General features: G+C 41.9%; 1 protein-coding gene across 2 annotated transcripts in view; it reads right to left on the reverse strand.

Moving 5' to 3' along the window:
- Positions 1-13,601, reverse strand: part of NFKB1 (nuclear factor kappa B subunit 1) — a 68,418-nt gene that overhangs the window by 18,508 nt on the left and 36,309 nt on the right. The window contains exons 9-15 of one of the 2 annotated variants that reach the window (XM_033160384.1): positions 12,492-12,596; positions 9,415-9,506; positions 8,926-8,992; positions 2,744-2,890; positions 1,782-1,874; positions 957-1,130; positions 441-582 (exon numbers count right to left, since the gene is read on the reverse strand). In XM_033160384.1, coding sequence (XP_033016275.1) covers positions 441-582; positions 957-1,130; positions 1,782-1,874; positions 2,744-2,890; positions 8,926-8,992; positions 9,415-9,506; positions 12,492-12,596 — 820 coding nt within the window. Of the gene's footprint in view, positions 1-440; positions 583-956; positions 1,131-1,781; positions 1,875-2,743; positions 2,891-8,925; positions 9,065-9,414; positions 9,507-12,491; positions 12,597-13,601 lie in introns of both variants that reach the window. The other variant, XM_033160382.1, reaches the window with a different exon arrangement.

Consider the following 13,601-nt stretch of genomic DNA (forward strand, 5'->3'; position numbering starts at 1 on the left):
GTCAAAGTTTGCAGCGCAATAAATGTAGATTTTATCTTGGTACAGTAGGCTATTTGCTATACACATGCACCCCTTTCTAGCCTCTATGAAGTCAAGCAAGAACATCCAACACCTACAATGAATCACTGGAATGCATCCTCATTTTGGAACTTCTACTTTCCATTCTTGCATCATCTCAGGAGTAGAATATGACATTTATCACACAGGAAGAATTGTTAAAAACAACAGTGCACATGTTTACTTGGAAATCTCACTGAATTCAGTAGGATTTACTCGTCTAAGCTAAGCATGCACAGAACTGCAGACTAAAGAGAGGATTCCCCCCCACCCCCCTAGAACACTTTCAGGAACTTGAAGGGAATTTCTTATCAGATGCAAAACTGTCCTCCATCATGTTACAGAAGCTCATGTTAAAGAGGGGTTTGGTGTCCCAGACTTACTTGTCACCATTTTCATCCTGGGCAGCTGTAAGGTGGCGCTGAACAGCCAGTAGCATCTTCACATCTCCAGTTACTGCATAGTCAAAAAGGGCATTTGCATGACGCTTTGCTAACTCCATAGCCTTCTCCAAAAACAAACCATCTATTGGGGGTGAGAAACACACAAAGTGTATCAGGGCACCAATCAGGCGTAGTTCAGTCACAACCACTGATCAGAACTTTGCTGCTAGAGAACACAGAAGTTTTAATTCCAAGCAATTCAATTCCAAGATAGCCTTAGAGCTATCTCATGAACTACAAGATTCCAAGATTCCCTCCCTGCTAGGAATCCTCCTTCAGCTCAGATTTTAATCTGAGCAAGAGAAGAATGATGGGGAGCTTCAGAAGTAGCTCTACTCTCCCACTAGTTCCAAAACAGATCAAACATGGTGACTTTTGAAGTACATAAGAGTTCAAGCCTGACCCAAATTTCTCCTTCCTAGCTTAGTACAAAATCAAAAGTTGTCTGCCAGTTACCTTGCAAACAAATGTCTGCATCACAACATGGTAAGGCATCTTCAACTTCTTTGGGAGTTGTGCTAGTTCTGGTTTTGCTTTTCTCACCATCCTCCACTTTCTCCTTGAATTTCACACTGCGTTTTTTGTTGCAGCAGATTTCACCATCGTTTTTTGGCATGCCATTTGACAGTCCTTAAAAGAGAAGTAATTAGTATTAGCTTACCCCTCCCATACCGATTAAGTAAAACAAAACAAAATTAAAACAAAAAGCTTAATAATAATAGTAATAATAAAAATAAAATTGACAAAATTCAGCATCAGAGTATGTATTTGTAAACAGCTTCAACCTGCCCAGGCTTAAAATTAGGAGCAAACTCATGTACGAGCAAAAGGCATCTGATAATATTTCCCAACTCTTGGAAATTCACACAATGGGAATTTATTAATCTGTGAAACACTTTGTGTCCACCCACGCTAATACTCTCATGTAAATGAAGTCTAATACATGTAGTTGCAATCTTTGCACACTCTTCCCATCTCTTCTGTCTCCATTCCATCCCTTCTTGGTTTCCCTTGTCTATATTTTTAGATTTGAAGCCACTTGTGGTAGAGACCTATCAAACCAGTTCTTTCTAAAGGACAATGTAGATGGATGCAACTAAATAGTGGTAGTAGTAGTAGTAGTAAAATATATAAAACCAATCATCATATGAGAAATCCAGTTTATGTTGCTTAAATACTACATAGCAGTGATACTTATTTTGTTGATGTTAAAGCATGCGTTAAATTAATTAAATTCAACATATTTTTAAAATAAAAAACCCCACACTATTTGATGCTTACCATGCTTCATTCCTGCACCAGTCTTGTTTGTGCTGGAATGGAAGTGCATTGAATGCCCATAACCAGAAAACCCATAGGATGGGTATCCATACCCTAAAAACAGTAAGAAACACACACACACACACACACACACACACACACACACAGAGATTAGTCATTAATTGAAGCTTCCCAGATAAATACACAAAAAGTATTCACTAGCCAACAACCAATAAAATGCCCAGTTTTAAATAGGCAGTTTGGAAGGTCTTCTTACATGCATCTCTTTCCATTCCATGGATGAAAAGGTAGGATATAAATAACAGTCTTTTTTAAAAAAAACAACAACAACTGAGCAGCTCCATTAAATTTTTCTCAACTCTTTTCTCAAGGCAGCTAACACATTTAGATGCCTAGAAAATGCCCCTTCAATGTATTTTACAATAATATACAGTGCAAGCATACATGTGCTTGTAATGCAACTTTAAGAATGGGAGCCAAACTCTTCTCTTGGGAATTGGTCATACCAGCAATCACGTCAGGAATATACTTCCATCAAAAGATATTAAATAATCCACCCCACTGTATCTGGGAGCAGCAGGCAATACAGGAACCCACATTAGCGAGCATGGATTTATCCTGTGGATCACAGCCAATTTAGGGCTTAACCATCCTCTACAAGGAGAAAGCTTGGCGCTTGGGGAAAATGTTGGTGAGAGCAGGAGCTTTCCCCCCCTTTCCTAATCCTGATATTGGCCTGGATTAGAAAAGGATCATATAGGGATCAAGGAATGCAAGGGAGAGAGCACCATGTGTTTCTGTATGCAGAAACACAGGAGATACACAGTACCCACCAAGAATCCTTGCAGCATATATAGTCACCTGCCTTATACAACTCATAATGATGGGCATTTTACTAGTCAAGGAGAACCATCTCAAAAATGTGCATCTCATTGGCCACTTCAGTTGTCATTTGTTTTTACCTGATCCGGCACCACCTCCAACACCTCCTCCTCCTCCTCCTCCTCCTCCATACATTCCACCACCTCCCGCACCTGCACCACTTCCGCCGTAACCATCTGAGAAGTTAGGCATGAGCTTCTGTCGTTTTCTTTGGACTTCTTCTTTATCTGCATTTTTTTTTAGCAAAGGGGGGGGCAAGAGAGATTTAACCAAACAAATTAAGGTGTGTCCACTTTTGTTTTCAAGGCAACAGGCTCCTAACAGGTTAACAAATAGGGAACAAAATTTCCTAATGCAAACTACTGAGTGGAGCTGCAGTATTTGGGGAGTGCGGATTTCAAAAGATGGTTGTCTTTAAGTTTGCGTCTTGTTTCAGAAGGTGTGAATCAGGTATCTTTAAATGGAAGCTGAATCCAACTTCTCCCCCATCCCTAACTCAGACAAAGCCTGTAATACAGGTGTGGAGGACCTGCAGCTTGGACTACAAGTCCCATCAGCTCCAGTGAGTATGGCCAATGGTTGGGGAAAATGGGATTTATAGTGCGGCATCATCTGAAAGGCCACAGATTCCTCATCCTTGCTGTAATACAAATGGAACAGTGGCTTGATACCAAGTGAACAATAACCATTTGAGGAAAATAATTTGGTTTGAAATGGCACCTCTTCCTTTGCCTGTGACTGGCGCCTTCTTACAGCCTCCAATAAAGGATTGAATGCCTAAGTCAGGGGAAAGAACCACGGCAGAGAAGCTCTACTGTGAAAAAGCACGCATGCACATGCACACACACAAGCTTTGAGATGACTACAGTCCAAACCAGAAACCCTAATGCAATAATAATAATAATAATAATAATAATAATAATAATAATAATAATAATAACAACAACAACAACAACAACAACAACAATATTTATTATTTGTACCCCAGCCTCTCTGGGCGGCTTCCAACAAAGATTAAAATACATTAAAATGTCACACATTAAAAGCTTCCCTAAACAGGGCTGCCTTCAGGTATTTTCTGAATGTCAAGTAGTTGCTTATTTCTTTGACCTCTGATGGGAGAGCGTTCCACAGGATGGGTGCCACTACTGAGAAGGCCCTCTGCCTGGTTCCCTGTAGCTTTGCTTCTCGCAGTGAGGGAACCGCCAGAAGGCCCTCAGTGTTGGATCTCAGTGTCCGAGCTGAACGATTGGGTGGAGATGCTCCTTCAGGTATACAGGACCGAGGCCGTTTAGGGCTTTAAAGGTCAGCACCAACACTTTGAATTGTGCTTGGAAACATATTGGGAGCCAGTGTAGATCTCTCAGGACCGGTGTTATGTGGCCCCAGCGGCCACTCCCCGTCGCCAGTCTAGCTGCCGCATTCTAGATTAATTGCAGTTTCCGGGTCACCTTCAAAGGTAGCCCCACGTAGAGCGCATTGCAGTAGTCCAAGCGGGAGATAACCAGAGCATGCACCACTCTGGCGAGACAGTCTGCGGGCAGGTAGGGTCTCAGCCTGCGTACCAGATGGAGCTGGTAGACAGCCGCCCTGGATACAGAATTAACCTGTGCCTCCATGGACAGCTGTGAGTCCAAAATGACTCCCAGGCTGCGCACCTGGTCCTTCAGGGGCACATTTATCCTATTCAGGACCAGGGAGTCCTCCACACCTGCCTGCCTCCTGTCCCCCCAAACAGTACTTCTGTCTTGTAGTTAACGTAACTGGAAGCATACCAGGATTTAATCAAGACATATGGTAAGTCGGGGAACTACACTGGCAGCCGAGGCAAACCTCAGACAAATTCAAAAGCTAATCCTGTTGCTTAGCTAATTAAAAGGCATTAGGTAATCCACATTAGGTTTGTGCCTTTTTTTTTTTTAGCTAGAAGCAAGTTATTGTACCATTCCTCCTGCAGCTTTTACCAATGATTACTGGGTGGTATTCAGCTAAATAAATGTGTGAGCAGGACTACTTCAATTTGCTCCCTCTCCCCACCTCTCCAAATCTGCTCCAGAGTGTTGGGGGGAGGGAGGGGGAAAGCCCCATAGCACAAGGTGCTGCAACTTACCATTATGTTCCATACAACCCATTAATCTTAACCTAAGGGCCAAACTACATGGTTCTGCCAAGGAGTGCAATTTTCCTGCTTACAAATTGCTAGCGAGGGGTCCAGATCAGGACACTACCGCTGAAGATGGGAAGGCACTTTCACTCTTTGAACCACATTGCAGACACAGTCTGCTCTACCCCCGCCCCCAAATGTCTGCAATTTGCATTGCAGAAAAACAGAGAGAGGGGAAAAAAAACTTTCACTCATTTCAATGGGATTTCTCTATTTTTGCAATGCAAATTGCATGTAGAAGTATTTATTTCTTATCCTACCCTTAGGAAGGGGCAATATGTTAGTGGGAAAGCACATGTTTTTGTCTGCAGAATGTCCCAGATCCAATTCCTGGCATCCTTAATCAAGGACCTGGTAGCAGTGGATGCAAATAACCACCTCCTGAAGCGTCACTGCCAGTCAGAGCAGACAGTATGGGGCCAGATGCACAAACAGTATGCGGCAAATTCCTAGGCTTCTGTACTAGAAGTATGAGAGCAGAAGTGATATCTATTTGCCTGCAGCTACTTTTCCTCAAAGTGGTACTTCCTTAAAGGAATCTCCATGCATTTTCAGTGACTTGCACACAAAACCACAACTACTGAGTTTACACAAAGTATTTGTATATACTCCAAATACACAAAACACTGAAGCATATACAGTATTCACATACCGGTACTAAGAAGCAAGAATGCCACAAAATGAATACATATTTCTGCCCTTGGACAATATCCAACTAGCATAGTATGGAACCGTTAAATTAAAGGAATACCGCATGCATATTTATAGTGGGATGAAGGAAAGACATGCCCTGCCTTGGAGTAGATCATTATCATCTGGGCATTTCCCCTGAAAATAATCAGCTAGTCCCAGGATAGATCTGGAGGTGTCAAGGGAGTTTTTGAAAGTTTCTTTAAAGTTCAAGCATGCACCACAAAATCCAAAAAAAGAAGTGCACAGAGTTCATCAATTAAACCTGGAAATTACCTGATAACACATCACTTCCTGCCAGTTATGATAACGTCATCAACTACGAACTTTGTTATTCTCTCATCTGTCTGCCTCATCTACATGCAAATGCTTCTCATGTGCCAAAGTTTTCAAGGCTTTTAAAGCGTATAGCATGTTTGACACATTTCAAACACAGGTGCTTTTGGCATCACATATAGGTGGAAATGCAATACTAATGCTAATCTAATAGTACATTTGACTGATACAGTCATTTACGCACTAAGATCACATAAACACAACTTGGAGGAACAACATTAAAATGAATAATATAAAACTATGTATTTAAACAATCTATATATGTGGTTCTACCACTGTACTCGAGGTAGCTTATATTAACCATTAAAAACAAGTTACAGAAATTAAAATCTGACAGATTAAATGGAGCAAATAAGAACCAGTCTCCTTTTTAGACATTTTTTTAAAAAAAACTTCCACCACGGCCAATTCGAACAATTAAACAAAAAGAAGCCAAGCAACAACTTTGCAATACATGAATGAAGCCTGAATAAAACCTTTTAACTTATGGTGGAAGACCATCAATGAGGAGCCTAAACATATCTTTTGGGGGAGTGCTGCCCATAAAAGGTTGGTTGCAGCCCCTAAAAAGGCCCTTTCAGCAACCCTATGTGTCAGAGCTCAGAGGAATGAGAAGAGTAACTCCAGCAGATCAGAACATCCATGCAGCTTCATATGGGAGAAGGTGGTCCTTCAGATGTTCTCATCCTAAGCATTTAGGGCTCTCTACGGGTCATAACCAGCTGTCTGAATTGTGAATTGTGCCTGTTAACTGATTGGTAGCCAGTGAATGGAAGGATACCCAGAATGGAATACAACTCTAAGACTCAGAATGGTTCCCCATTCCTGCTGTAGACTGATCTGGCCTACTCAGGGTAAGCATTGTTTCATCTTGGACAGGAAGGAAGTACTATGAGACAGCTTCCTGTTGCAATTAAGCTTTGACTGAGTAACAAGACCCCCCCCTTCCTGGTTTGTCTTTGGTCAATTATACTTTGCCCCTGGCTACTAAGCTTCATCCATTGGCACCTGGTTCCATTTCACCTCAGACTGCTGCCCACAGCCAACCCATGACACATTATAAAAATTGTGCTTTCCAGAATCCACTGGTCACAATGCAGGAATATTCCTTTCATTACAGAGGATCACTGGGCTTGAAAGTATTAATGTCAGACCATTCTGACGGTTGTATTTTTTTTATTTTTATTTTTTTAATAAGAATTTATTGTCATTTTCATAACAAAACATAACCCACACCCACACCCACATATATAAATCAAATACAAACACAAATACAATTCTTCTTATTTCCTCACTTAAGAAAATCTTCTAGTTCCAAATCTTAACAATTGACTTCCCCCACCCTCTCTCCTTCAGTTTTATATCCATTATTCTACTTTAATAACATCCTTTCTCGAAAAATTTTATTCACTTAATACAATTCGAACCTTAAACCACAATCTTAATAACAATTCTTTGGGTCTTAACAAATTGCTCTTATATTAAATCTAAATTATTATTCTTCCCTTAAACTGTTGCTAATATCAAAAAGTTTCAGCATATCCCTTTTCTTATTGAAAATTAAAATAAAGCTTACAGTCTTAACCTTCCGATTTCAGATTACCATAACAAAGCATTTATATTTTATACTTAGTAAAGTTCACCCTATCCCCCCTCTGTCTAGTGTCCTTCTCCGTCTTTCACCGGAACCGCTCCACGGATTGTCCTTTTTTCTTATACGTCCACAGGGCCAGACCAGCCAGACACCGTCCCCAACCATCTTTGCATCGAGCATCAGGATACACTGTTCATCTCTCGGCTTCTCCCATTCAATGCTGCATTCTTCTATTTGTAAATATCTTAATTTCTTGACCATCGCTCCCGAGCTCACACCTCGGGGGCTGGATATAACATTCCTTGCCGTTCTCGAGCTGCCACCACCGAGAAACGCTCCTTTTTCCAGGGATCGCCATGCCAACTCACTCAATTTCTCAAACAACTCCTTCAACTCTTTGCCCAGACATTCTTCCATAGTGTCAAGTATCTGGAAGGTCTCCTCTGTGGGAAATATATTTTCCTTCAAACCCCCACTCAAAACCTTCAATTTCCGATTAATCAATTCCAGTTCCAGTAAAATAATCCTTTCTTCATCAGTTAGTTCAGAGTCCAAAACAATTTCAAAAACATAGCCCAGCATGGTGAGGATGGGCATAGGTATCAAATTTCAGTTTCTATTTCAATGTAACAGTACTCAGTACTTTTCCACTTCGGTTCAGAGCTTTCGCGGCCATTTTCTCTGAAACCGGGACGCAAAGACTAAAACTTTCAAAAGGAATATTTTCCATCCTCTTCCTCCCCCAAGGGAGATCTATAAAGTCTCACTCCTCAAAAAGTCTTAACAATGTATCCATTCAATAGCAACAGCATCACTATCTGTTATTTTTCTCAGTTCCGAAGGGAGACAGGCGGTCTGCCTTTGTCTGCAGCCTCCAGGGTCGTTAAGTCGTTAAGTCTTTGAACTCAGCAGTTAATCCAATTAAGTACTTACGACCCTCAGCTTCTTTTCCTTTCATCTCTCTCAGGTAGAACGTCTCGCTCACCACGGCCGGTTCTCGCCGCTTTTCCGCCCGGTTGGGGCATTTCCCCTAATGGCCCAGCTCCGCATTCCCTTCACCCCCACTCCCCCTTTACAGGGGGAGCGAGGGAAGGGCGCGTAGCTTAGCGGGCCCGCCGGGGAGCCCGAGGCACGGGACGCTCTTCCCGTGCCTCACCGGAGCCCCGCGTAGCGGTGGCAGGGCTCCAACCCCCGGGCTGGATGGGTCGCCTCACTGCCGAGGCAACCCACGACCGCCGTGATGGCGACCTCGCCGGAAGTCCATTCTGACGGTTGTATTGATTATGTGCAGTGTTATCCAAATGCAGCCATTATTTCTGGACAACATTGTCATCTAGAAAGCACAACACTACAGGCAGTTGCCTAGGGATGATCACTACACCATGTTTTGAAATATAGAATAATTTCAATAATGGCAAGCTTTCTTAGAAGCTGGATGCTTTCCAACATCAACAATCCATATAAGCTTAACAATTTACCTTTGATTTCAGGATAGTATAAAAAAGGCTTTGGTTCACTCGTCTCTAGATCCGATTTTCGCCGTAACTGGACAAAAACAGATGCAGGTTTCGTAATATTGACATCTCGGTACTTCGGGGTTTTGAATACTATGGCAAACTGTAAGTGAACATTGAATAGGTGGTCAGGGGCAGTTTATACAATTTGTCATCCTGGCCTTTTCCCCAAGAGTCTGTGTACACAGCATCTATTATTTCTGTGGAGCAATTGGAGGCTTCCTCCTTACTCTTATTGCGACCATAGCTCTGATTGGTAGCTCCCAAATTGCTCACAGACATAAGGGAGAGGGAGGAGAGCCTCAAAGCAGGTGCCAAAAAAAACTTCTTGCCTAAGGATAGCCATTTTGCCAAGTCCATTTCAAGTCAACAGAACGGTGAAATTGATCCTATCTGATCACAAAACAGGTTCACAAAAGTTTCTACTAATGCATCTTGACAATGTTGGCATACCTGTCTGTGCACATCAGTAGGTGAAAAATCTCCAAACCCTTCCCAGACACCGCCATTTTCATCTTCTTCATAAAAACGGATCTGAATATCATCTGTATTGCAGACACAAGTTAATAACTGGTCAAGATACAGCACTGCTCCAGAATGGGGACAGCAAGGATTTTCTTAGGCAGGCTTCATGGAGCATATTACACAGTGGTACCTCGGTTTATGAACTTAATCCGTTCCAGAAGTCCATTCTTAAACCAAGGTGCACTTTCCCTAATGAGGCCTCCTACCACCGGTGCCCTTCCACCGTTTGGCTTCCATTCTTAGACTGAGGTAAATTTCACAAACCAGGACACTACTTCTGGTTTTGTGGAGTTTGTAAACAGGGCTGTTCTTAAACTGAGGCACCACTGTACTACAATCTAATACACTTTCACTAGCCCTTTCTTGGTTTCTACACCCTGTTCTAAGTGCTGGTTTTTACCTTTAAATCCTAAAATGGTCTAGAGCCATTTAAGGATCACCTCATCTCATACAGACCTGCCTATGTGGCTCAGGTCACCTCCGGAGGCCTTGCTCTACATCGCCACTCCAAATCCGGCTGACTGATATGTGGTGGGTTTGGTGGCAACATGAGACAGGACTTTCTCAGCAGAGGTGCTTTACTAACTTGCCTGATCCCTGCATTCATGTGGCACTGTGGCAGGTTAAAACTCTGCTCCTTCAGAGGGCTTTGAAGATAACAAAAAAATTAGTTCCTACTATGCTCTATGAAACTGGACCATTTGGATTAACTGGAGCACCATTTAATTAAAATTCACTTCCAAGTATGGCTAAACCAGAGTGGCATGCAAGACAAAATAAAACCCCTTCAGGTCAATTCATCCTAGGCTGCAGATTGAGATTGTCCTCTCTACCTGGGGTGGGGTAGAGGGTGAAATGGGGCATAGGAAGAAAAGTTCCTCCTTGGCTGTCGTAAGCCCTCAGCACTTGCTGAAGGCACAGCATTCAGCACTTCAGCACCCTCCAAATGCACAACTTTTGGAATCTATTATCTTTAAGTTGTAGGTGCTGCACATCATAGAAGAAATACAGCAGGTCGTTGGTACCTGTGGCTCTCCAAATGTTGTTTGGACTCCAGCTCCCATCAGCCTCAGCTAATAGCCAGTGATGGTGGGAGTTGTAATCCAATCACAACCAGACAGCCACAGGTTCCCAAGCCCTGGAATACAGACTTGTGGAGGAGCTCAGTGAGTACACTGGAATCCCTACAGGACTGGAGGTATCATCTCCAGACTGCAATTTCACCCCAAAAAAAGGCCTGTATTTTCCATCTTTTGGTGTTGGCCAAAGAGGTTTGTTCTTTTCTAAATCAAGGGGGCAGTAGATGGGTGTTTATCTCCCATTCTTTAATCTGGAAGCCTTTACTGTGAAAAACCCTACTAACTTTCTCATTATACATTTCAATTCTCAAGGACTGAGAGATTTCAACAAATGATGTCATAAGGGAAAACTATGTTCAGGTTAAGGGAAAACCCCATTTTGGGGTTTCCATTTAGTCAGACTTTTTTTTTTTACACACCCAAAAGCAGCTTTTAACACACACATTTTTCACTTCCCTTCCTTGGATTAGAAATGACTGAGACTTCAGAAAAGTTACTCATAAAATTGTCAAAACAAGGGAGTAAACTGTCCCTCCTGTGGACATTTACTGCAATTTGGAATAGCAGGAAATAGGCCTGAATGTTGTTGTTTTTTAATGGAATTTTTAGGCTATCTTTCTGCCAAATTACACTCAAGGCAAATTTACACTTTATTATTATGTATAAAACAAGCATAACATAATTACATATTGCAATTTAATAAAACTCCATAATAATAAAGAACACTGAAGACATTCTAAAAACTGAACAAAATCCCACACCAACACACCAGTCAAAGTTTTAAAATATTTCAGTTTCAGGGCATCCATTTTAAATTGATACAGAAACATCAAGTAAAAGCCCAACAACCATGTGAAGTTTTGACATTTCTGTCACACAGGCACCAGTCTACTTCTCTATGAATAGTGCCACAGAACCATGGTATAAAACACGGAGCTCTAAGGATTTTTCCAGTTTCTTTATCTCAGAAACAATGATTGTTTAGATACAGTGGTACCTCGGGTTACAGAAGCTTCAGGTTACAGGCACTTCAGGTTACAGACTCTGCAAACCCAGAAATAGTACTTCGGGTTAAGAACAGTTTCAGGTTAAGAACGGACCTCCGGAAGTTCTTAACCCGAGGTACCACTGTATTGTCAATGGGTCAACCTTGCATATACTCAGTATATGGGGCATTGCTTTATCACTGAAATTTAATAGTATGAACCCCCCTCCCCCAACCCAGCCTGGCACTTTCTTACAAAATAAAACATTTCAGTTTTGGCAAAGGCTGCTTGACTTATTTATTCCTTTTTTTAATCCCACCCACCCTCCAAGGAGCTCAGGGTGCTAGGAATAGTCCTTCCACCCCCATTTTATCCACATTATAAACCCCCAAGTCAGGTCAGGCTGATGAATAGTAACTGACTTAGAGGCACTCAATAAATTGTATGGCTGAAATGAGGTCTGAGTCTCCACAGTTACATGTCACACCCACAGCACACATTTCAAGTATGCCTTTTAAAAAATTCAATCCTTCTTTTCAGAAAATTATGGGAATTGTAACTCTGCAAGGGGAATAAGGGCTTCTTAACAACTCTCAAAAACCCAGAATTCTTTGGGGGAAGCCGTGACTGTTTAAAGTGGTATCCTAGTGTGTTAATGTATTATTATTTAATTTATTTAATCAGTATACCACTATATCAGTATGGAGATCACAGGGCAGTTCACAACATACAAACATGAAATGACAACACAAAATACAGAATAAAACAGAAACAAACCAATAAGCCCCTTCCCATAAACACATTTTTTTTAAAAAAATAAAAAAAATGTATAGTGTGATTATGGCCATAGTTTGACACACTTAGAACAGTGGTTGTTATGCAGTCCTAGTGATTATCATAGAATCATGCTCAAATATGATAAACCATCCCGAGTTCTCACCTTTCTGAACCTTGTCACAAAGAAGGTAAATCTCTTCTCCTCCTGTCACACAGCCTGCTGTCCGATCCATTCGTACAATTTTTAAGTTAGATGCATTGGGGGCTTCTGTTTGGTAAAAACGGGGAGTCTATGAAGTTTACTCCTGCAAGAGCCTCCTCTAGCCGTGTTTTCAAAGTTAAAATGAAATACATCAACACAATATTCATAACTGTACTGAATCGACACTTAAAGTAGTAAGTGGAGGAACATCTGATCCATCTTTTAATACTGTAATACAGTGGTACCTCAGGTTACAAACGCTTCAGGTTTCATACTCCGCTAACCCAGAAATAACGCTTCAGGTTAAGAACTTTGCTTCACGGTAAGAACAGAAATTGTGTTCTGCCGGCGCAGCGGCAGCGGGAGGTCCCATTAGCTAAAGTGGTGCTTCAGGTTAAGAACAGTTTCAGGTTAAGAACGGACCTCCAGAACGAATTAAGTTCTTAACCCGAGGTACCACTGTACGGCCATAGTAAGAGTTACAATACACTGAAGAGTTGGCAAGATGTCTTAAGGCAGGTTACAGTTTACTGAACTGAGTTGAAGAAAGGATAAGGGAGAAATGCAACCACAAAACAGAGACCATCGTTACTGTGATTCATACCAGTTCCAAAGGAGAAAGTTGCTACAGAACCCTGATGTTGGGAAAGATGGAGGGCAAAAGGAGAAGGGGACGACAGAGGATGAGATGGTTGGACAGTGTTCTTGAAGCTACTAACATGAGTTTAGCCAAACTGCGAGAGGCAGTGAATGATAGGCGTGCCTGGCGTGCTCTGGTCCATGGGGTCACGAAGAGTCGGACACGACTGAACGACTGAACAACAACCACATAGAAGGCTTTCTTTAGCAGGCCTTACTCCCCACCCCCCAAAAAAGTATTTCCAGTAACTTTATTTTGCTTGATAATTAAACAGATATAACAACAATTCCTTACACATGAGGACTGGAAATTCAGGTGTACAGCAGGATGCCAGGCCCCCAGTCTCAGACCACAGGGAACAAGCCATTTTATAGTCAGAGGTGGGGGCTGAAGGTTTCAAGGACAAAGTGGATTCACTAGACTGTGGCTCA

Source organism: Lacerta agilis, chromosome 9, assembly GCF_009819535.1.
Source record: "Lacerta agilis isolate rLacAgi1 chromosome 9, rLacAgi1.pri, whole genome shotgun sequence".
Classification (NCBI taxonomy): Eukaryota; Metazoa; Chordata; class Lepidosauria; order Squamata; family Lacertidae; genus Lacerta; species Lacerta agilis.